Genomic DNA, 23,058 nt, shown 5'->3' on the forward strand with positions numbered 1-23,058 from the left:
TTCAGTACTTTTGTTAGTACTTCAAACCATAGATATACTCTGATAAAACCTAAAATAATGGTCTTTAAGTTTCAGTTATGTACTTTTCCATTTTGTGTATTGATTCTCTGTCATCTCTGCTTCTGTCTGCCATCTGATCACATATTTGTTCTGCAGTCTGCACTCTATGTCTGTTGTGCTAGATAGTTTAGTTAGTGAGCTGTCTTTGATGCGGCGCAGGCACAGTGAGAGCTGTGTAAAACAAGCTGACCAAGTGGGTCTTTTGACGGAAAACATTCGGACAGTGTTATTCATTTTTGCATTTAATTGAATTCTGGTCAGTCTGGCAATTTTGGATGAACAAAGGGAAAAATTCTTGGTTCTTAGACTTGAGACAGTGGTATGAATACTGCGCTGTGATCCACTCCGTCCCGCTCAAAATACTAAAACTGTTTTCTTTATGTTGCCTGTTTGTTGTCACATACTGTTTGCTGTGTTTGTATTAAGTAGCGGGTGTTTTGGAAATGTTTGGATGTCTGCTGCTGTCTTTAAACTCCTGACTTTTCTTTTTAGCCCCTACTCCCTTTCATTTAAGAAGCCTTGCCTTTTGCAAGGCTGTTATGGGACTAATAATTTGTTCCTAATGAATTGTCTGGTTAAATAAAGAAAGAAATAAAAACTTCTTTCTTCATGTGGTTTCTGCTCTAATGAACCACCAAACTTAAGCAAAGAAAGCAAAACTTTCCTTTCTACCTAGCCAAAATTTCCTGTAGTGCTGATTTGTAGTGCAAGATTTAGCTTTAATAACTTGTTCTGTTTTTTATTCTCTGTCCATATATGAGCTGGAATTTCATTCCCTGGGATCTGGACTGAAGAATTATTGTGAGCTCTCTGGAAAGATGACAGGATAACCAAATAATTTGTGTAAAGCTATGACTTAATCCATGCGTTGTTTACAGTTTGAGGCCGGGAGCTTGGGACTTTTCCAACACTGTGATGAAATTTTCAACAAGGTTAAGCTCAGATTGCAACAGTGCTTCACCCCACATGAATAAAACTCAGCTCTGTTCTCAGCAGTCTTGTTGACACGTTAGACCTTTCAAAACAGGTTCAGTAGAGGTTAAAGCCTGCTGTTGTTATGATCATATCATCCTCATGTCTTCTGGCCATGTTATTCACAATACAGTCAATTCTTTCTTGGCATCGTCCTGTTTAGTTTGTTGAACTTTTGATTAAGAAATGCACTGCTGATTCACGTTACCTAAGCAACTTGTTTACCTTATTTGTAAATTGCCCATTTTCTCTGGTTTTGGAAAAAAAAAAAAAAGAGCCAAATTGGAACAAAACATTTGCAGCTTTAAGCAGGACTGAACTGAACTGATCTGATCTGGTATTTGATTAATAACATTTGTTGCTTTAGAGGAATCAGACAAGTGATCTGTTGTGCATTGACTTGCAGATTTTATAAATCTCTAATTAACAGGTTCTGCATCGGTTTCTGTTATTTTATTTTGTCACGGTGCTGTATAATATTACCCACAAAAGCAAGTGAGGAATTACTTTTTCATTTTCATTTCATTTTCTTTGAACAAGAGGTTGAAAAATGTCTGAGTAGCATGCGGAGTGATAATGTTCCCTCTGTAAGAGCCCGTAAGATCTGGATTAACCATCACTTGGCAGTTTAGCATAAGCAGTTTCACCTAAGAGAATATATAATACCCTGACTGACTGATTAATTGGCTGTCGTGTAGTTTTACACGACGGCTTATTAGGGTCATTGAAGGTAAAAATGAAATAAATATGGAGCCAGGGCAGGGGGGTAAAACTCAGAGTTTTTGAGATTAAAGTTGAACATTTATGAGAAAAATACTTAGGTATTCTCTGAGATTAAACTAGTAAAAGTATGAGAAAAAACATACAAATTTACAAGCAAATTATTGGGATTATAAAGTCATTAATTTGCAAGGGGAAAAAAATCAGAATTTCTGAGATTTAAGTCAAAATTAAGGAGAAACTTGGATATTCTCTGAAAATAAACTGGTAAATTTACAACAACAACAGAATCTCTGGACCATAAAGTCATAAATTTGCAGCAAAAAAACCCCTCAAATTGTCTGAGATTAAAGTCACAAATTTACAAAATGAAAATTGGGAGAATTATTTTGTCTCTCTGTTTTGTTTTGTTTTTGTCAAGGAACCAAATTGTTTCCCTTTACAAAGTTCGATCAACCTTATGGGCTGATTGTCCAGACTAGTGTTTTGGATGTTGCCTGGCCATCAGCTGGACGTCCTTCCTGGGCGTCCTAGCAACATGGAGTGTGACGTTAAAGTGAGCAGGCCTTGGGCGCCCCGTGGCTCAGTGGTTGGAGCAGGCATCCCATGCGTGGGGGTGTTGTCCTTGCCGCAGAGGCAGTTGGTGCGATTCCAGCCTGTGGTCCTTTGCTGAATGTCATCCCCCTCCCCTTCACACCCAAGTCTGTCCTGTCTTGTGAAGACAAAAGCTGAAAAAAAAAAAATGGGGGAAGTATTTAGCTAACCTGCAGAGGCTTCAGCCTTCAGCAGCCTTATACATCCTAAAAACTGAAAATAATAAGTCAGCTAAGTCTAAAATAAGCCAGTGCTGACTCATGTGTGACACGATCCCTGGTGTCCTGTGTGAAAGTGCTGTTTAACCCTTCATCCACCACAGCTTCATCCCTACATGGACTTTGACGCTCTTTACGTTACTTGACATTTTTGGCAGAAAGCCCTGAAGGCAGATTTCTCCCATGTGCGATCAAAGACAGCTTGGATTAAGACTTTTGGCTCTCGCTGACACCACAGTCTTATTTCTTTTTTGTTCCCCGCAAATTTACGACTTCATAATCTCAGAGAATATTCACGTGTTTTGGTTTTTTTTTTTTGCTTGTTTTTTTTCACGAAAATTTATGACTTTTAATCTTGAAAATTCTGAGGTTTTTTTTTTTTTTTTATCTCTCTGAAATATGACCCTCTTCCCCCAGCTCTCTCTTTTTTTCCCACACTGGCCCTCTTGTGGTGTTGAAGTTTTAAGACTCATGCAACCAAATTTTTTTGTTTTCTTCTACAGTGCAAATAAGATGTAGATGTGTTTTCTAGTGACCTAAAACGTGAACTGTGGGGTTGCTGCTCTCTTGTTTTCCTCTCTTGGCCTCCTGAAGGAGATCTCAGAGAGGTTTACTCTCTGCCCACAGGGTGATGTTCCTCAGGACTTTGGCTCTAACTACCAATAAATTCTTTTCTCATCGTGCTGTCTTAACATCATCTCTCATTACCGTCGCTATGTGTCTTATCTCTCACACACACTGCTGTCCGTATTGTTCAGTTTGAAATCTCACTGCTTCCAGTTCCTCTTTTATGCAATCCCACGTAGAACTGGATTGTTAGTACATGCGTATTACTGAATATGTCAGTTCCTGTTCATCGTAGCTGTTGTTGTGAAACAAATATTGTGTACTACATTACTGAGACCAATGAAAATCATACATAGGGGTTTGGATTTTAAACCTGCAGTCCACATGGAGCCGCAGTAATGGTAATGGGGAATCTACGTCAGTGTGAAGGATATAATAACATCATAAAATATAGTTTTGAATTTGAATTAACTTGGATGGATGCATGGATCAGTGGATAGATCAATGGATGGGAAAGAATATTTCTCTCACAGCATTTTCCATGTATTTCCATTACAGTTATTACATGGACGGCAGAGTGAACAAAGTGGAGGACTTCCTAAAAACTCGTCTGCTGGACACACTGACAGAGCAAATCAATAAAGTCACCAAGGTACTTACATTTCCCTAAACATCCTGAATTTAACCTCTGCCATGAATAATCTTTGCATCATGTATGTAATGTATGTAAATTAGACTGTATATAACCATAACATCATTTCTGAAGCAGCTGCCCGATGCATACCATGAATCAGTTTTAGATCTGTACTGTAGATACAAAATTTACTTAATGTCTGGTGTATATTTCAGAGGTCACATCTCGGGTCGTTCAGACTGCCTCGAGGGAGGATATGAAGAAATAACTCATTTTAAGTTATATTTGCACTTTATTTGAGTTTGCCAAGTCATGCATCAGCCCTTGGCTGGTTTTTGTGATGACAGAGCCACATATGTAAAACCACAACAGTGAGCACTCAGGGTAAAATCATTGTATCCATCATGACGCTGTCTGAACAGTTTTGAGTTTTGAAGTGATGTAGTTATCAGAAAAATAAATGGACTATATTTTCTGCATAAGGAAACCATACCATTATGGCCATGTTCATTGTTACCATGGATGCAGTGAATAGTGAATAAGCAAGGCTGCACAGTTAAATTAAATTAAATATAGTAACTTTTTTTCAACAAATTTTATTTTTTTCTGTGTAGAAGAGGAAAAAAAACAATCTAATATTTATTCAGTATGTTAGGGGGAACTTAATATGAGTATAGGTAGCATTGGTAACTTTACTTCCTCTTTGGGCAGAGATGAACTCGTCTGGATTTGGTGTCAATCAGAATCAGAAATACTTCATTGATCCCTGAGGGGAAATAATTATTTGTTTTAGCTGCCCCGATGTAAAGAAAAGAGATTTATAAGACGTAAGAATAAGAGTATGAAATGAAGTGTGTAAATATATAGCAATAAAATAAAGTAGAAATGAAATGTGCATTAAGATAAAATAGTAAAAATAAAATGCTACCATGTTTAACACTAGTTACTCAAGATATAAAATAAAAAAATTGAAATAAAGTAAAATATATATCGTCACTGTGCTGAGGCTGTGAGTATGACAAATTAACTACAATATATACATCAGTAGAATAAACAACAATAGAATTAGAGTTAACATAAGAAATATGTACAGTTATGTGCTTTGTATGTTTAATTAATATAAAAAAAATATAGCACAGCTGAATAATAATTGAATAATAATTCATTTGAATGAGCTACAGCAGCTGGCCACAAACTTCTGCTAATGATGTGGCAACCTAATAACATACAAAGTCAGAATGCACATACATGTTAACAGTTGGATTTTAAAAACCATTTATTTACATGACAAACATGTAGCTATTTGTACCCAGATGTCAAATATAGTTTGAAAAATCTATTGTGAAGTGTGGAAGAATATGGAATTTTTAATGGGCAAGTAAGAATCCTGACCTGTGTGTCTATCACTCCTTGCAGGTTGTGAACACACACACTCCTGGTAAGAAGGTGTGGCTGGGTGGACTGGGGCCGGCATGGGCAGGAGGCATCAGTAATCTCTCTGACACATATGCTGCTGGCTTCCTGTAAGTACCGTTACCATACTGTAGCTGCTCGAGAAACAGTTGTGGTGTGTTTTGTAGATAGGATCTTTTGATGATAATGAACTGAGCCAGCTGTGCAAGACGACTTTATATTTGTTAAGAAAAAGTATTTATTCCCCATATTTTTTTGCGATGTTTATCACAGTCAGAAGCATTCCAAATGTGTCCTTTCTGTGTGTTCATATGTGTTCCAGGTGGGTGAACGCGCTGGGTATGGCTGCTGTGCAGGGGATTGATGTTGTCTTGCGTCACTCATTCTTTGACTACGGGTACACACACCTTGTGGACCAGAACTTTAACCCTTTACCCGTGAGTCTTTCAGTGTCAGTTCAGCTAATATTAGAATGGCGAATGCTTCTCTTTTCACCCTTCCTCACTGTAATAACAAGGATCTGACCTGAGTAGTCCTGTTTCACTCTGGACCTTTCCTGTACCAGACTCAGTGCCTCGATGGCACCTCTCGCTCTTTCCCGTGGGAGCTATTAGGCGAGATGAAAGGCGTTTAGTGGTGATGAGTGCTTAGACGCGGGGGCGAAATGCCATGTAACTTTAGCTCTTTGTCAGTAGCTCAGGACAGTGTCACTGCTCCGCTCAACCCCCATCACAACTGTGTGCTTCTCTGTGCGGGACAGTCGGCTGCTGAGAGGTCTGCAACCTGAGATGCTGATGCACAGGCATGTTAGTAAAATAGCCTGCAACACTGTGAAATGGAACTGCCCAATCCCGAGTCCCTCCGTGGTTTGGTCTGAATCATGCAGGGACAGAAATACAAGTTCAGTCCTCAACACTGATGAGTACTGATGCTCACTTGAAATTATCTCAAGTTTTATCCTAAACAAAAATAATAATCCATAAAAACTAAAATAACACCTAAAACCAGTACTTAATCTAAACACTATAAAGGCATGCCAAATGTGCATTAACAATAAAGATAGCCAGTCTTTGAAATGCTTGCTCAAGAGTCTGCGTTATTGTTCATGAGGACAAGAAACCAGTAGCTTCATTGGGTTTGCCCATGCCCACTCTGTTAGCAAGAGAGTAGCAAAACAAACCCATGTTTTATGCCGCGCCTATGTGTCTGTGTCTGTGAGACTGATGCTAACTTTGGATGATGTTGGACAATATGAGACAATGGGCCCCTGGGCACAGATAGACAAAAGGCCCTACCACCTCCTCTTCATAGGAGCAAATAGCACAGACTTTGTGGTGGTTTTGATTTTTTTTGTTGTTGTTGTTATGTGCCACTCTGCTGTCACTGTGCATCTTTTAGTGGTTTTGTGTGTCTTTTTGGAAATGTTGAGTGTGGTCATGTGTCTCCTTGTGCTTGTTTTGTGTCCCTTTGAGGTAATTTTATGTCTCTTTGTGGTTGTTTTGCCACTTGTAGTAGTTATTCTGTTTCTGTTTACACTTCTTTTGAATCTATTTTTGTCATTTTGAGTCTCTTCCTGGTTGGTACGTGTCTCTTCGAGTGACATTTTGCGCATGTAAATGGTAGGCCTGTTCAGTAATCTATCCATGATGCTGGACATTATTTACCGTGTGTTTTTAAAAGCGGTGTAACCTCACATGGTTTTACTGATAGTTAAAATTTGCACTGGTAAGACTCAATGTTCGGAATTTGAACGCGGTTTATCGTAATCCCGGAAACTGTTTCATCCCTAATGATCCGCCTATGAAGGGACAAGAATTTTAACAACATAGATGTGTAGGAGACATACTTAACAGGTCGTAATGATAGAGTTAGATACTTTAATTGTCCATGTGGGGACACTGGTTAGCAGTATAATCACAAAGGCATTGCATCACATCACAAAGCCACCAATAAACAGACTTAACACATACATCTCACCAACTGAGATACTTGTAGACATAATAGACATACTCATTTGTCTTAACACAGCAGCAGGAGGGGGACGGACCAGACCAGTTGGACTTTTTTTAATGATAAGGAAGGAGTGGCCACAGTGCAGTGCATTACCTGTTTAAAAACACATAACTCAAACTTATGTTCCTTCCTTGTACTCGAAGTTGGATGTGAGATGTTTGCATTTTTGCTAATTGTCTTGCTAATTTATTACTCTTAAAATGGGGACTTTGAAGTCTTGACTTAGCATTAAACTGATCTCATTTTGCTTGGGAAAAAATTAGAAGTGTGAAGAAGTGATAAAATTCTACCATGAGCCAAGTTCATAAAAAAGATTTATTAAGTTCGTAAAAAGGGATTTATATTAAGCTGAGGCAGAGCAGGGGCTAGAGGCGTACATTAAGGGTGTGCACAGTAAATCATTGTTTCAGCAATAAAGGAAAACTGGATGATGGAATCAAACATTTGTTATTATTCAAGCTTCTTTTATTCTTGCTTTGGTCCGAAATAGCTGCCAGAAAGGCGTATTGGCAGTCCCAAAATACCATTTTAACAGCTAATGTTACTGGGCTCATGAACTAAACGGTTGGGCTCATGAACTTATCTAACAATAATTTCTCACTGAATCCCTCATTAGTTGCCTCGAGCCGGCATGCACTTTCTTCTGCCTCACTTCATCTATAAGATATTAAAAATCGAAATGGCTTCATTTTTCTTTCCCGCTTCGTTTCCATTATTTTTCTGGGAATGACCGTCTCCCGCTAGGATAACAATGCTTTTAACATGGCTGGATGTCTGAAGACTGCAACAGCCTACCTGCTGAGAGAATTCACTGCCAGGCCAACCTGTCCAATGCATGGGAAATTTATGACCTGGACCCTTCCCCTACAGGACGACTCCCCCATTGGTAGAATCCAGTTAAAACCCCTCCGCCCACTGAATGATTCAACCACTTCACTTTTTTCCAGAGTTATCCCTTTTCTTACCTCCTCTCCTGTCCCAGTCATCCTCTCTGTTGTCTCTTGGGTTGTGAACTCCCAAACTAAAGCGAAGTAAAATGAATTCTTTGAGAAACAGAGATGTCAGTATTCAGTGTCTGGCAGCAGGAAAAGGCATATTGTTCCTGTTTCGGGCGAATACATACAGCTGCCTAGCCCCCACCTACATCTCACATACAGAGAAGAGTGATGAGGCACTACACTGCTCTCACAGTTTAGCCTGTCTCAAAGGGCCCTAATACACCAAGCTGATGGTCGGCCATCACTGAGCGTCTGTCACCCCAGTTTTGGAGCTGTGTCCCGCACCCTTGGCAGTAGTCAGCCTTGGACGACTTTTTTGGCCAATTCAGCATATTGGTTTCAGAGTTGACGGAGCCCTTTGGTGAATGAAATCATTCTGATTGGCAGTTCAGCTCAGTGCACAAGAAAAGAAGCAGAAGTCAAGAGCGAGTGAGATCCAAACAAAGCAGTTATATATATGAGGGAAGTTTTTTTTTTTTTTTAACCATTGAGCTCTCGTTTGTAATTATTCATGTTATTGTTTGCTAGTGCACGGTAAATATCCTTTGTTCTTTCGTGTTGTTAATGTGCTAATTGGCTAACTAGTGTCTTGTGTACGTCCTGTCAGTCTTCCAGTTTCCCATTTTGAATGACGAATACAGACTATAGCCGCCTGCTGGTACGGAGAGCCCTCTTACGAAGGCGCGCAGAACATATGTGCTAGTTGTCTGTTGGCTGGTGTCTTTGTGGTGTAGGTGTGTTAAGGCCCAGGCACCAAAACGACATCAAAGAACTACAGGCAACAACAGCTGTCTGTTGCGTCTAGGGCTGCCCTCTAATAGTGGACTAAATGTTAGTCGACGAGAAAGGTCATTAGTCAGCAAGATTTCATTGGTTGCTTAGTTGCAGAAAAAAAATCCAAACAAACATGAAACTCTATTAGGAGCTGCGCCTGTCAAAATAAATAATCAAAACCTATATGACTGGACCATGTGGGAATTTAATTTCTAAAGGACAGACACAGGAAGTGTCCACGCTCAGCAGTCAGACAGGAGTCATGTTAATTTCCAGGGCTGGTACCTGCGGTAATTCCACAGGCTAGTTAATAACATGTCGGGCAGGAAATCCAAAGTGTGGGATCATTTTGAGAAGGTGAAGGACGAACCCAAGGTGATATGTAAACTGATCTTCATTGGTCGACTACAAACATGGCGTATCATCTGAAACATGGAAGTAGCTACATGCCCATTAGCCACTTAGCATAATCATTACTGCTTTACCGACAGCATCATTAACAGGCGGCTTGCTCAGTGTGTGACGTGCACTTGTAGATAAAATATAGGCCTATATTAATGAAGGTTCATTAGTACGGTTTTGTATTTCTCTGTAATGTAGCACAGTGTTAACAATGTTACTGATACTATTCTTTCTCACACCTTGAACTCAAACCATTGTGTTGCCCCGCCCAAAATATATCATTTAATAATCAAATTAATATTACAAACATGTGGGCGACTAGACGACTAATGGCCCTAAATGATGACTATGGGTCGACAAGGAAAAATCTTAGATGGGGCAGCCCTAGTTGCGTTGCATCACGTCATGTACGTCTTAGCAAAAAATTGCACATAAACACACTGCAAAGACTACAACTGGCGGCTGACTAGCACATACGTTTTGTGCCTGCATGAAAGGAAATAACTTTCTCATACCAGCAGGGGGTGGTTGTCTGTATTCATTATTTGAAAAGGGAAACCACAAGACCATCATGAAGCTAGTTGCCAGTTAGTACATTAACAATATAATCCAATGTTGACAAAGCATATTAACTTTGCGCCAGTGAACAATAACACAAACCAGCACAAAACGTTTCTACCAAAGAGCTCAATAGCTTAAAAAAACTTCCACAATATTCAAAGGTCTCACAGCCTCTTGACTTTAGTTGTTTTTTTGTTTTTCTCATTTATGCTTCTCTTGTCGTCCACTTCGCTGAACTGCCACTAAGAGTGATTTCGTTCACCGACGGGCTCCGCCATATGGAACGCTGATTCAACATGCTGAATTTGCCGGAAAAAAGCAGACGAGGGTCAACGGTTTAGGATATACCTCAAAGACTAGGGCGACAAAGGCTTAATGATGCCCAACACTGGCCAATGGCCGTCTTTAGGCTCGGTCTGTTTCAGTGCAGAGCAGTGCAGTTTCAGTGCTTTTGGCTAAGACACAGCCAACATGATGCGATGCAACAGTCAGCTTCCGTCGCAACTCGTTCTGTGATGTCAGTTTGGTGTATCTTGGCAATAACAGCCCCTTATGCTCATATTGAACCCTCTGACTTGCAAAGTGTCATGACTCTGCATGTCACACATATTTTTACCTTTTCCTGGATATGCTTTTGTCTTCATTTTTAACAGCTGTTATCTTTTTATTATTTTATGGGAAAACTAATTAGAGCCTGCTCTGACTTCTTCACGGATTTAGTTAAATTAAAAACACTGAAATGTTGAACTTCCCGTGTAACAGTATGACCTCATACTTTGATCTCTGGATTCTTATGGATTAAAAGTGTCTCAACCAGGCAGTCTGACTCATTGGCCCTGTTTAGCTGAACACTAAACAATATTTTTTATTCCCCTTGTTATTGTGCTCTTATTCCCTTAACTGTGCAGCTGAGGTTTGATTGCTGTATGGTTTTACTTTTCTTGAGTCCTTATGTTACTTGTTTACTTGCTTGTCTTTCTGTCTGTTTGTTGGTCTATATGGTATTTTGATTGGATCTCAAAGTGATGGTTGTTCCACCAAATGACGTCTGTCTGTTTGGAGAGTTGAGGGCAAATGAGACAGGGTGAAAATAAATGCAGAGGAGGAATAGGGAGACAGACAGACAGGCAATTAGACAGGAAAACATGCAGACAGTCAGAGCTGCTGGGATTTAGGACCCCAGGTGATGCCCCAGCCCGAAAAAAAATAGTTTTCTGTCCCACCAGTTCCCGTTGAAAGTTGTTGAAAATATATGAATTTATTGAGGGTTTCTTTTAATCAAGTTTTGAAATTTAAAAACAAAGCAAGAGTGTAGCATCACACCGGCCATCTTGCACAAATAAAACTCCAGACTCATAACTGTTCTTTGTTTTATACACTATGTAATAATCATAGATCACAGGTCTGGCCATACATTCATCCATCCATCCCTCTGCCTGTGGCCAACACTATACAGTTCCATACTGTGCTCTGCTTCTTCGATGCCTTGGCAGCAAATTAAGTTAAAGCCTCCGTGGAAAAAAGAAGCCCTTAAATGTTGCCATATGCAGGATTGCATGAGAACTTCCTGAGGAACACATGTTGTTCTGGGTCTCTCGAAGAGGTGTTGAGTCTGTGTAGTCTGTAGAGTGAGACACAGTATGGTGGACCACTCAACAATGATAACCTAAAACAGCAATTCATGATGGAGCATAATATTTTGTAAAAATGTCATATTTAAGACCTGTCAATTCTAAATGGGTCAGCGGTTGTTGGATACAATGTGACATGCTACATGGGGCAATCAGCTCCAACTAAATGTCGAATGTCAAAGTGCTGACATATTTGGACTTGACATTTTTGTGCAATATGTCTCTTTTTTTCACCCAGTCGCAGACAAGCTGCTTTGCTGGCACATTTCTAAGTCTCACAGCTGGTAAAGCATTTCATGGCTGAAGAAGCAAAATGGAGATTTTAGGATTATTTTCTTTCATGGGAATCCAGAATCCAACATTGTTGTGATAAATGGTCTCTTTCAATAAAGATTCTGATGTTTGATTTACCCTCGTGTTTAAAGGTTCAGTGTGTATGATTCAGGGGGATATATTGGCAGAAATGGAATATGATATAACACGTATGTTTTCTTTGGTGTATAATCACCTGAATAAAGAGTAGGGATGGGCATGAGTACTCGAGTGCTCGTTTGGATGTCAATATTCATTCAACATATAGAGTACAGTTGATGGGGCTAACTTTTAGCATCACATGGCTAATGTTACCTAATGTTATTTAATGGGTTTAATGGTGTCAGTGTGAGTTTGTGTGGACCCTTAAACAGCTTGATGTTGGATGTTAACCGCTACTGCTGTGTTAGCTCTTGCTTGCCAGGCAAAAGTTGAACTAACCTCGAGGAGATCAGTTCCAGAGATGGTCCTTCAGTGCTGCGTCTAACCTGTGTAACGTTAACAGGAGCAAAAGCAAGTTTGCTGATTTTTCTTGTTACGTTTACTAGTCTAATTGAGGCCTGGTTGTTCAATAAATGAATTCTAAATTACACTTGTTTTCCGTTGTTGCTCAATTTACACCCCTATTATAATGTTATATTTCTTTTGCCAGTATAATATAATTTAACGCAAGTACTCAAATATGGAAGTCAGAAGTCACGTAAAATGTCCATCCCTACCACAGAGTCCACCATCTTGCACTGCCATGTATTACAGTTGCCCATTCGCATGGCTATTCACATCTTTGTGTTGATTAGCAGCCCCTCCACAACGAACAGCATCGGAATAACACTGATACTGAAACTGTTTTATTCAGTGTATTTTTCTTTTTGTTTTAGAGAAAAAGAGACCCAGATACTTCTGCTCTCTGTAAAAAAAAAAATCCCCCAGTGTCTGGATTTTAAGTAATTAGCAGACATTAACAGTTACTGGGCTAGGGGCTCGTCTGTGATGAGCCAAACGGCATCAGAGAAACACTGATTTGTAAATCGAAACTGCTTCATTCAGTGTTTTTACTAGTTTTAATCAACTGGTTCATTTCTTTTGGAGAGGAAGAGACCTCTTTGGATTATTCAAAAACCTCCTGGACAATGAACACTGAATGAATCCTAACCTGAAGTTCACGCTTGGCACACGGGAGAAGTTTCAGCTGGTTGCAATCTGCAGTCCTCGCTGCAAGATGCCACCATATCCCACACACTGTTCCTTTAACTATGGTGGAGTTTGATGTTCAGTCAGATCAGATCTTTAAAACTTCCATTCCACACCTGCCTGCTTTTGCATTGTATGTTAAAACAACTATTAGGTGAATTCTGTGTCGAGCATTAAGATAGAATGAACCCATACTGTCAACAAACTAATGCCAAATGTGTGTCTGTGTGTGTGCGTATGTGTTGCTGTTGTTCTTACAGGATTACTGGTTCTCTCTGCTCTTCAAGCATCTGGTTGGTCCGAGGGTTTTAGCTGTGCGTGTGGCTGGACTGCAGAGGAAGCCGCAACCAGGACGAGTCATACGAGACAAGCTACGCATCTACGCCCACTGTACCAGCTACTCCAAGTACGTGCTACAGCTGAACCACCTTGGATTAGTTTGTAACCTGCACTTTAACACAGCGAGAGTGTGCACATCATTATGTACAGTACTTTGATTTTTAGTTTTTCATTTGAAGCTGACAGATGACAAAGCACACATCCTCTCGGCCTCTCAGTGATGTGTAGCAATACTTGAATGTCCTTGAAGATTTAGATGGGAAACAGACTGCTGTGGTTTTATCTTTTCCTACTCCCTGTGTCCTTCTGCACACACACCTGAGGCTCAGTGTCTGGTGGGGAAGAACAAAATCCCCAACCAGCCCATTTGGCTTCCCATAAATAAGCAGACCGCAGACACCCGCTCATTCACAGCTCACAGCCTATAAAACTTAACAGGTATCACTTATCAGGTGTGTGGGTTCTGTCTCTCTGCCGTCAAAGAGCCGCTGAAAGGTGCGCCGGGCCTTTATCCCATCTCGGATTGGCTGGAGGGGGGTATTGGAGGGGGAGGGGGAGGGACAATAAGGCAGTCTGTGCCGGGAGGAGATAAAGACTGCCACCATGGCCTGTTCAAGGTTATCATTTAACCCAGGCCAGTGGCTGTCAGCACCAGGCTAGACTTACGGCCTTACTCTAGACGGGGCTCGTTTACAGGTGGAGCATCTCTTAGAAAAACTGCACAGATAGATGGTTCGATAACTGGGCAGAAGTTGCATAACCAACACACACACGAGGCCCGATGACAATGCGTGCAAATATTTGAAATACTTTTCAACAAGTGTATTCACTCAGCCACATGGTATGTATAGTGAAGTTGGGAGTAAAGAGATGCCCATGGCATGCAGTGCCGCTCAGCTCCACTCAATGCACCAATCAGCCATGGACTCGTGATTAGACAGTGAAGCCCTGAAGCTGAATCCAAAGTTTCAGTTGCGATTATTTCTGCCACTTTGTGGTTTTCCACAGACAGCCCTTAAGTGGACGAGCCATTGTAGTCATAGTGGTTTGAGTGTACTGTGTAAGACAGCAAAGACTGTAAATGTGCTCAGGCAGTCAGTGGTTTGAAAAGACTTTGCAGATTAGACATTTGACTTTCACTGCCCTTTTACCCCTTTTAGCGGTTTGCATGGCATTTTTTTCACTTTCCAGCGACGCTCTGACATCAAACAGCATCAACACATGTTTATGTTCCTGGTTTGGATCGCTAAGAACCTCATCATCTGAAAGGCCTGAGAGGTTATTATCTCCACCTCCATCTAACATCTGATCTACCACTCGGAGCCATGCTCCACGTTTCTCAGAGACAAGGCTCCAAGAGTTTAACCCAGAGCCAGACTCACAGCGTTCCCATACACACAGTATTTCTCCCAGTAAATATATTGAATATCGGCAGTCTTGCAGGGTTGATGAAATAAATGTCTCACCGTGAGCCCAAAGGAACAAAGATAAACACTGAACCAAAAACCAAGATTGCTTTAAAGATGTGAGATTTTGGAGGTGGCGACTGGGAGAGATGTCTACCAGCACTGACCCTGAACACCAAGACCGACATGTGGTATTCACTACAGCTGTGTTGTCTTTGTCCTCATATCTGGGCCCTTATTAGATTTTATCATGTTTGTCTTATCTGTCTCGCAGAGTTATTTACCTCTGGCCAGTATCCCTATCAAGTTGTGTCCCCAGTGCTTTGCTCTCAGGAGAGCGACTCAAACACTGTTGTCTGTGTAACTCAAGAAGCGCTGCCCGTCGCATTCACACCCTTTATCTGACCCTGGGCTAAGCAGTGACAGGGTTTTAATATTGAACACTGTACGAGAGAAGCAGATCTTTGCATCAGATAGCCCTTAAAGGGATGATAACTGCTTTGAAATTGAAAAGTGGTTTATTATGGTTCATACTAAATATAGATGATAACTTGCTGCTTAATAGAATTCCATTCTTGAGCATGCTTTATCTTTCTTTATTATTTTTCTGCAAGCCTTTTGATCCAGATTAGATCAAGAGGCTGTGGTTTGATCCTTTCACTATATGTGATAAAATATCAAAGGCTTTCCTCTCTTTGTAGTCATCTTTAATTATAGAGAATTTTATTCAGCATGGCAACGTAGTATATAATGAATCCCCATTAACAGATGTGGAGAGGAGCCTTTTTTTTTTCTCCCTGATTGTCTTTTCTTAAAGAAAAATTAATGCGATGTTTGTCATCTTCTTTACGGCACCAGTCATAACTATGTGAGAGGGTCCATAACAATCTACATCATCAACCTGCATCGGTCGCGGAAGAAAATCAAGTTGGCGGGGACATTACGGAACAATACGGTCCATCAGTACCTGCTGCAACCCTACGGCACTGACGGACTGAGAGCCAAGTTAGTATTTCTCTCCTTCTCATGCACATACACACACATATGCACATGCACGCTGGCATTGAAAAATTGTTTTCTATCCAAACAACAATGTGAGTTTCTTACAGTGTCCAGTTTTAGTCATTTGTGCGGATCAAACGAAACATTTCCAGGGTATAAGTAGATCTCTCTACTGCCAAAAGGGTTCTTGTGAATTATAAACCAATCCAGAGTTATCAGTCAGAATCTTAAAGACTTAATACTGAACACATTGAACTGTTTGGGGCCAAAAAGGCCGTTGATGCACTTATTTACTTCAAAATATGTTTAAATAATTGTTGAAATATTGTTCATTATTATATTATATTGTCGTCCACATGTTTTTGGAGATTTAATATAAAAAAAATAAAATCAATAAACAAATTCGGGACAAAATGTGATCACTTTTTATTTTGTCTGTAAAGTCAGTCAAATGTCACCTACGCCCCTCTGGCTCTCACCCTTCGATTTAAAAAACATTTTTCCTCTAATGATGAAAACTGTGGTCAAAGCTGTTTTCAAAAAGTAATTATTTTTGCAAAGGTGTGAAAGGCGCTGAGATGAGAAAGAATTTCATAAACAGCTTTATGGGTTTCAAATTATTTTATTTTTTCCAACCTTAATAGGGTGTTAAACAGCAGCGCTTCACACGCTGCAGTGAAATCATTTTAAGACAACAATGGGTGTTGGACGTGAGCTGTAATTCATGCCGAGTTGGCAGGTTGTGTGAATACACAGCACAAAACTTGTAGCTGAATGCTGACACGCAAAATCTTCTTAGATTGTTGATATCTTAGGACAACATGAGGAATAATACAAAAAGATTAAAAGCAAATAAAGAATAAACCCTTATCATTTTTCAGTGAAGCACCGTTACTCAGATTGTCATGATAAACTGCTTTCCTGAAACTGAAACTTGCCAACCTAGTTTTATAAGGAATCACTGACTGAGCCTTTTGTTTGAGTGTGTTTTTATAGCCTGCAGAAGATGTTTTATCAATGAATTTTTATTCCCTATCGTATATTTTGGCCATTCTAGTTCTCAATTCTGTTCACATTTTTTACTGTGATGTATTACACTTCATGTATCGAGGTAATATAAGTCATATTGCTTAAAAATGACCTGTAAAATATAAATTTATGCTTTCCGTCTCTTCCTCTCTCCTTTAAGCCTCTGGCCTGTTATTCTGACTTACACTTAAGCCTTAAATTCTGGAATAACAGTCTAATGATTCAGGACCGTGTGTGTGTGTGTGTGTGTGTGTGTGTGTGTGTGTGTGTGTGTGTGTGTGTCCATGTGTTATACAATACCGACATACGGCCTTAATGGCGGCTCAGGCATGATCCCTCAATAACAGCGTAATAATGGAGGATGTTTTAGGTGTTAGAACAGGATTGTGAGGCAATTAATAGGAGAGAAAGCTAACGATGGGCCTTTTTCAGGCCTTAAGTGCTTTCCTCTACCGCAGGGAGCACAGGGAGACTTTTTATGAAGAATTTAGCAACACCAGATGTCTATAAACGTGTCTGAGTAGTGGGACCTTTTAAGTTGGCCAAGTATTCAGGTCCGTGCATGTTCAGGGAGCTCTGAGCAACTCAGTTTGATTCATAACTTCTCCTCATTGAGCATAATTTTATTTGATATTTTATTGAATTTGAGGTTCACATAAAAATATCCAGAGTCCTCACCTTCATCCTTAAATTCATGAGAACTTTACAGTAAAACAATATAATAAAAAAGGGTTACTACTAACAGCAGCACTTGAAGGTTGAAAAGTTGTGTTAAAGGTGATAAACAGTATAAAAACTTTATTCTTTTCAGAACATGATTTATGTCACACATACTTTAACACTTTTTATTTATTGAGTTGAGGATCATAACAATACAAAATAATGGGCTCGGTCTCTTCATATGCCTCCCCTTTTCAACCTATTCCCTAACTTACACAGAACACATTTCCTGCATTTGCGGGAAAAAATATATATATAAGATTTTTTTTTTTTTTTTTTTTTTCCCCATAAGTGCAGGAAAAGTGCGGGAAATGTTACGGGAAAAAAATAGAAATAAAATATATATATATAATTTTTTTTTCGTAAGTGGGGGAAATGTGTTCTGTATGACCAAACCAAACCAAAAACAAACAGAAAAAAAATCAAAACAAACAAAACAATACAAAAAGAAAATAAATGAAAATAAATAAATGAGTAAAGGTTCACAGCATTACAGTTCTCAGGGGTAATCGAGTACATTTTGGCGTATTGAACACAAAAACCTACACGGAGATGTGTTTCAAGACCTCAGTCCATGCTAGTCCATACTGCCCACTCCTCAGGGCCCGGGCCCTGTCATTTCTACAGTATAGTCCAGAAAAGGGTCCCAAATGTGAATAAACTTGAATGGCTGGTCCTTCTAAAGGTGTAAGTTCCATGGTGCTCTGGATCCAATATGAAACTGTACGAACAGTATCTGAAATCCACTGAAGAAGAGCACACCTCCTTACACTAAATAGTGAAGAGGGGCTAAGGTTCAGAGCTACTGACTGTATCCCAAGAATGCAAAACAAAGGTTCAACAGTTATTTTTGTCTTAAAAATAATTTCGATTTCTTTACACACTTTGATCCAGAAGTCATTAATAAGGGGGGGGGGGGGGGGGGGCAGAAATACGAAGCTTCAGAAATTTTACACTTATTGCAGTGTTTTGAAAGCGAAGGATTAAACTTGTTGTTAGTCTGGAGCCTATATACAACCTTTAACTGCAACTCCTTAGCTTTGTTGGTGTATAAACCTTTAACACTCTTAAACACATTTTAAGGGTAAAGACGAACAAGGTATTTTTAAAATAAAAATAAAAAAATTGAAGGTTCTCCTCATGTTGACTTATGCAGGAAGTTTTATAATATTTTCATTCTGTATTTTTTAAATCATATTAATTATTGTGCAATATTTTTGTGATAATTACCCTTATTCACCCCATAATCCATTTGCAAAAGAGTGCACCTTAAATTACAACTGACATGTGACGTGTGATAACTACTCTTTAATATTCTTTGATATTATAAATGTTTTCTCATCGTAAAATTATTACTGAATATTATCAGAATTAGAATAAAGTCTTTTGCCAAGTAAGCGTTTGGTGCTTACAATAAACATGTTAGAAAATAAAAGTACAACAACATAAATATATAGAAATATGAAAAATATATATTATAAAAGTACTGTAACAAATATGTACAATATAACTGTTTTAGAATGATGTCCGTCTAACTAATAGAAAAAAAGAGTGAATGTATGAAGCTGTTAATAACCTCTGCAATAAACAGCTGTGATGCAGCTCGTTCTGTCCTCTGTTCGAAGAAAGTAAATCATCTCCCCCGAGAGCAAAAAGGAAAATAAAACATTTTTAGCTGTTTGCAATAAGCCAATTTACTTTTTTTAGACTGTGAAATCTGGTTGTCATATTAAAGTACTATAACAACATGTGTCTTGTCAGTGCTGTGAAGGTTTTTGCAGCTTTTATAACACGTATTGCAAAGAGCAGGAGTAGTGATTGTTGCATAAGATGAATATTTTCTTTGCTTTGCTCTTTGAAATGTACTGTCTTAGTGCAGCTGACTCCCAACTGTGCAGGTTTCACTTATGCAGCTGTGATATTCCAATTGTTGTAACAACAGCACCCCCAAGTGTACAAGTGACAGAATCAAACCCTCTCAGACTGAGGGTGTATTTTGCCGTCTTTTGTTGGTGAGTTAAAAACTTCATGAGCTGCCTCGTCTTTATTTCTCATTTTTCTACACCTACCAGTTTTATGTGTCAGGAGGCAGGTAAAGAATTAACACCTCCTTACCTCCTGTCCTCTTCTCTTTGCAGATTTGTCCAGCTGAACGGGGAGAAGCTGCTTATGGTGGACAACGAGACATTCCCGGAGTTTAAGCCTAAGACACTGAGGGCTGGACGGACAATAGCCATGCCTCCCATGACCATAGGCTTTTATGTCATCAAAAACATTAACGCATACGCCTGCCGAAGATAACACTGATCCGTCGCCCCTGTGCCGCAGGAGTGATGCTCAGATGTCCACCAAACCACAAACCCTCTGACAGCTTGACCCAAAGCTTTAACAACGATGTGGCTTTTACATTTTTTACGAACACAGGGAGGTCAGAATACCACTTTTCACATTTTTGTGTCTTCAGTAGAGTGGACATTCAGCTTGAAGACAGATCGGCCCTCTGGTTTAACAACAGCCTCTTCAAGCATTATTTCAATGGTAATAATTAAGCTAGAAAGAAACTATTTCTCTTCTCTTGTTGTCTTCTCTGGTCCGACAAAGAAATACTTGCCCAGACACCTTAAAGGGCTGCACTGAACACTTTCACTTCTCACCAACAACTCCTCATATGCTACAGGACCTGTATGACTGTTTTGTGGCTTTGTATGAAGCTATGCGATATCAGTCCACATTCTCTGACTTGATTAAGCTATATTTTCTTCTCTTGGAGTTTTGTTATCTCCTTGTCTGCCAAGAGTTTTATTTTTCTCTTCTCTTTCATTGACCGACTGAGAGAAAACTCTGAACAGGCAACATTTCTGAAGCCTACACGAGTCAACTTCAGTTTGACTTGATCCTTTCCACAAAGAGAAAAGGCCGTGGCGTGCATAAGGTCATGCTTTGTGTGTGTGTGTGTGTGTGTGTGTGTGTGTTTTATTGATAAAGCTACTGATGTGTCTGTCCAGTCTGTTTTGCCTCTGAAACTAATCGTTTATTCTCTTGCCATATTGAGTGGCTTAAAGGGGAAATCTGTTATTTCTTACGGCTGTTTTTGCAGAGAGTACAATATCCAGGATGCGTCTCTAGAGCTGTGTTGCAGCGATGTGCACCTGGAGAACAATGTGAACCCGTCTGTAACATCTGTCCTCACATGCAGCCTGCATCAACACAAAATCTACATTTTGCTCTCACTTCCAGAATCATAAACTACCAGTTTTTCAGGTGTATTTTATCCTTTTAATCTCACTATCTTCAGTGTGATCTTACATTTTATAATCCTCTTATGCTGCTAGGGTTTTTTGTACTAAATATACATGATATATTTTACATAATTTTGTACAGATTTACTGTCGTATATTATTAGATGATGTATTGTACATAAAAGAAGAGTGACGGAAATAAGTGATTTAAGCTCGATATGTTTACTTACATACAGTATACACCTAATTTATATGATTAAATACTTTGCTATGTCTTTATATTTCTTTTTTCAAGAGTTATGTTAGTGGTACTAATGCCCCGACTTTAAAGGAAAATTTAAAATAATTTGTATTGTACTGAATAACAGGGTGGCTGGTTTAAGATGCAAATGTCATGGGTGCAGGTTTTTTATTGTATTTTATTTCTTTTAAGATGGTTTACCCCTGTTTGAGATTAATTTTAGTTCAATTTTATAATATTTTAACCATTTTATTTAAAGATTGGATTGTTATTCTTTAGACTAAAACAACAGAGTGAGTAAAAATGTCATCATGTGTTCTGTATTGACGTGAATAAGAACAATGGTAACATTTCTACACTCACACGGTGGAAGATAAGCAGGAGCAGGAGCCCCGACATGTTAAATATAAATAATATTTGTCGTATGAATGTGTTAATGCGTTAATGTAGAGATGTTCATATTTCTTTTGGAGAGCATTATTTTAATATGTAAAGTGTGCCTATATATTATTTTTTCTTAAAAAAAAAAGTTTACATTGATAATAAACACCTATAAATACCTACAAAGTTGTATTTGTTCTGTATGTGAATGCAGTCCTACTTTAGTTTGTCAACTGGTCAGACGAAATTAAATGTTGCTTGTAAACTAAAAGAGTATTTGGAGAGAAGTTCTACTTCTGTATAAACAGCCGAGTTGCAAAAAAGGATCATTTGTATGTCAATTACTCACCAGTGTTACGCTGAACTTGTGAGGAAAACACTGCTTTTCTCACGTCTCAGTGAAGAACGAAGAATCCAAAAACAGATAAATTAACAATTCCAAAAATGGTGAACATTCATCAATTCATATGCATTTTCTGTTAAAATACTGTAAATGCATACAATAAGCGCACATGGGCAAGTGCGTTTGAACTCTGCTCGTGCTTTCCGTCAGCAGATTTCAAAAGCAAGCACTTGCCAAGGTGCGCTCCTTGTCGGTGTGTGAGACTGTTTATGCACAAGTGTTTTAAATGGTAACATTTTAGAGAAGAGGCATGTGTTTGGGAAGTACGGCCGGATAAATGAGACTTGAATTGTACTGCATGAGTTGTATAAATGTTTGGATATTTTGATGTATGTTGTTGTTTTTAAACCCAACTCCCTTTTACTTAAATTCAGTCTCAGTTTTTGGATTCTTCGTTCACCGTTAAGACATGCGAGAAAAGCAAAATTTTCTTAATGAATTCAGGGTAACACTGACATTTTTGTGGGTGAAGTATTCCTTTAACTTTGAGCAATGCAGCTACACTCCAGCAGGTTTCCTTGAGACCATGTGCGTCTGCAGATCCCTGTTACATCTTGAGAAGAAGAAAGACATAAGAGGATATGATGTATGTCTTCACAGGAGCACAAAGAAAAGCAGATATACCCTCCTACAGAAAGAGCCTATAAATAGAAACTGCCAAATTCCAGCAGCATCCTAAAACAAAAGTACCGCGGTATTAAAGCCACCATCGTTAGCGCACTCACTCACTCACTCACACACACACACATTCACAAACTGCTATACTCCGAGGCCCCAGATGTGGAAGCAGCTGGGGCGAGTCTTTGTAGTGGAAAGAGTGCTGTCTTGTCACTGCATGAGGCAGCAGCTGATGGGAAACATGAAGCTTCAGACCTCAGCTTTGGCCCTGACAGGCTGAACCTGGGCCAGATCTGGCTCAGTGTCTGCTGATGCATAGACAACGAGGATCTGCTCGGTTGGATCACATAGACGGGACATGAAGGATCTCGTGTGCCCTTAGACTAAAGGGCTCGTTCAGTTTCTCCCAGACGTGCGTGGCATGTGAGAGCTGCTCTGACTTCTGTAGCAAGCGAGACAGGGGCTTGAACTGTACTGACGTTTCATAACAGTGAGTCATTAACACTGCCAGCCCTTCAAGAGCTGTGATCCAAAGCATGTACCTTTAATTACATTTTTGTTTTAAGTTCCATTCATGGGAAATGGGCTCTTTGCTTTCATGTAAGTAGCAGAAATGTTTG

The 23,058-nt window shown here is 39.4% G+C and overlaps 1 protein-coding gene across 1 annotated transcript in view; it reads left to right on the forward strand.

Annotated features, from left to right (window-relative positions):
- hpse2 (heparanase 2) overlaps positions 1-21,603 on the forward strand; it is a 77,694-nt gene extending 56,091 nt beyond the window's left edge. Inside the window, exons 7-12 of the mRNA XM_033612598.2 lie at positions 3,690-3,783; positions 5,182-5,288; positions 5,501-5,615; positions 13,321-13,466; positions 15,664-15,810; positions 19,695-21,603. Of these exons, the coding sequence (XP_033468489.1) occupies positions 3,690-3,783; positions 5,182-5,288; positions 5,501-5,615; positions 13,321-13,466; positions 15,664-15,810; positions 19,695-19,857 (772 nt within the window). The 3' untranslated portion in view covers positions 19,858-21,603. The remainder of the gene's footprint in view (positions 1-3,689; positions 3,784-5,181; positions 5,289-5,500; positions 5,616-13,320; positions 13,467-15,663; positions 15,811-19,694) is intronic.
- Positions 21,604-23,058: the final 1,455 nt, after the last annotated feature.

Source organism: Epinephelus lanceolatus, chromosome 17 (assembly GCF_041903045.1).
Source record: "Epinephelus lanceolatus isolate andai-2023 chromosome 17, ASM4190304v1, whole genome shotgun sequence".
Taxonomy (NCBI): Eukaryota; Metazoa; Chordata; class Actinopteri; order Perciformes; family Serranidae; genus Epinephelus; species Epinephelus lanceolatus.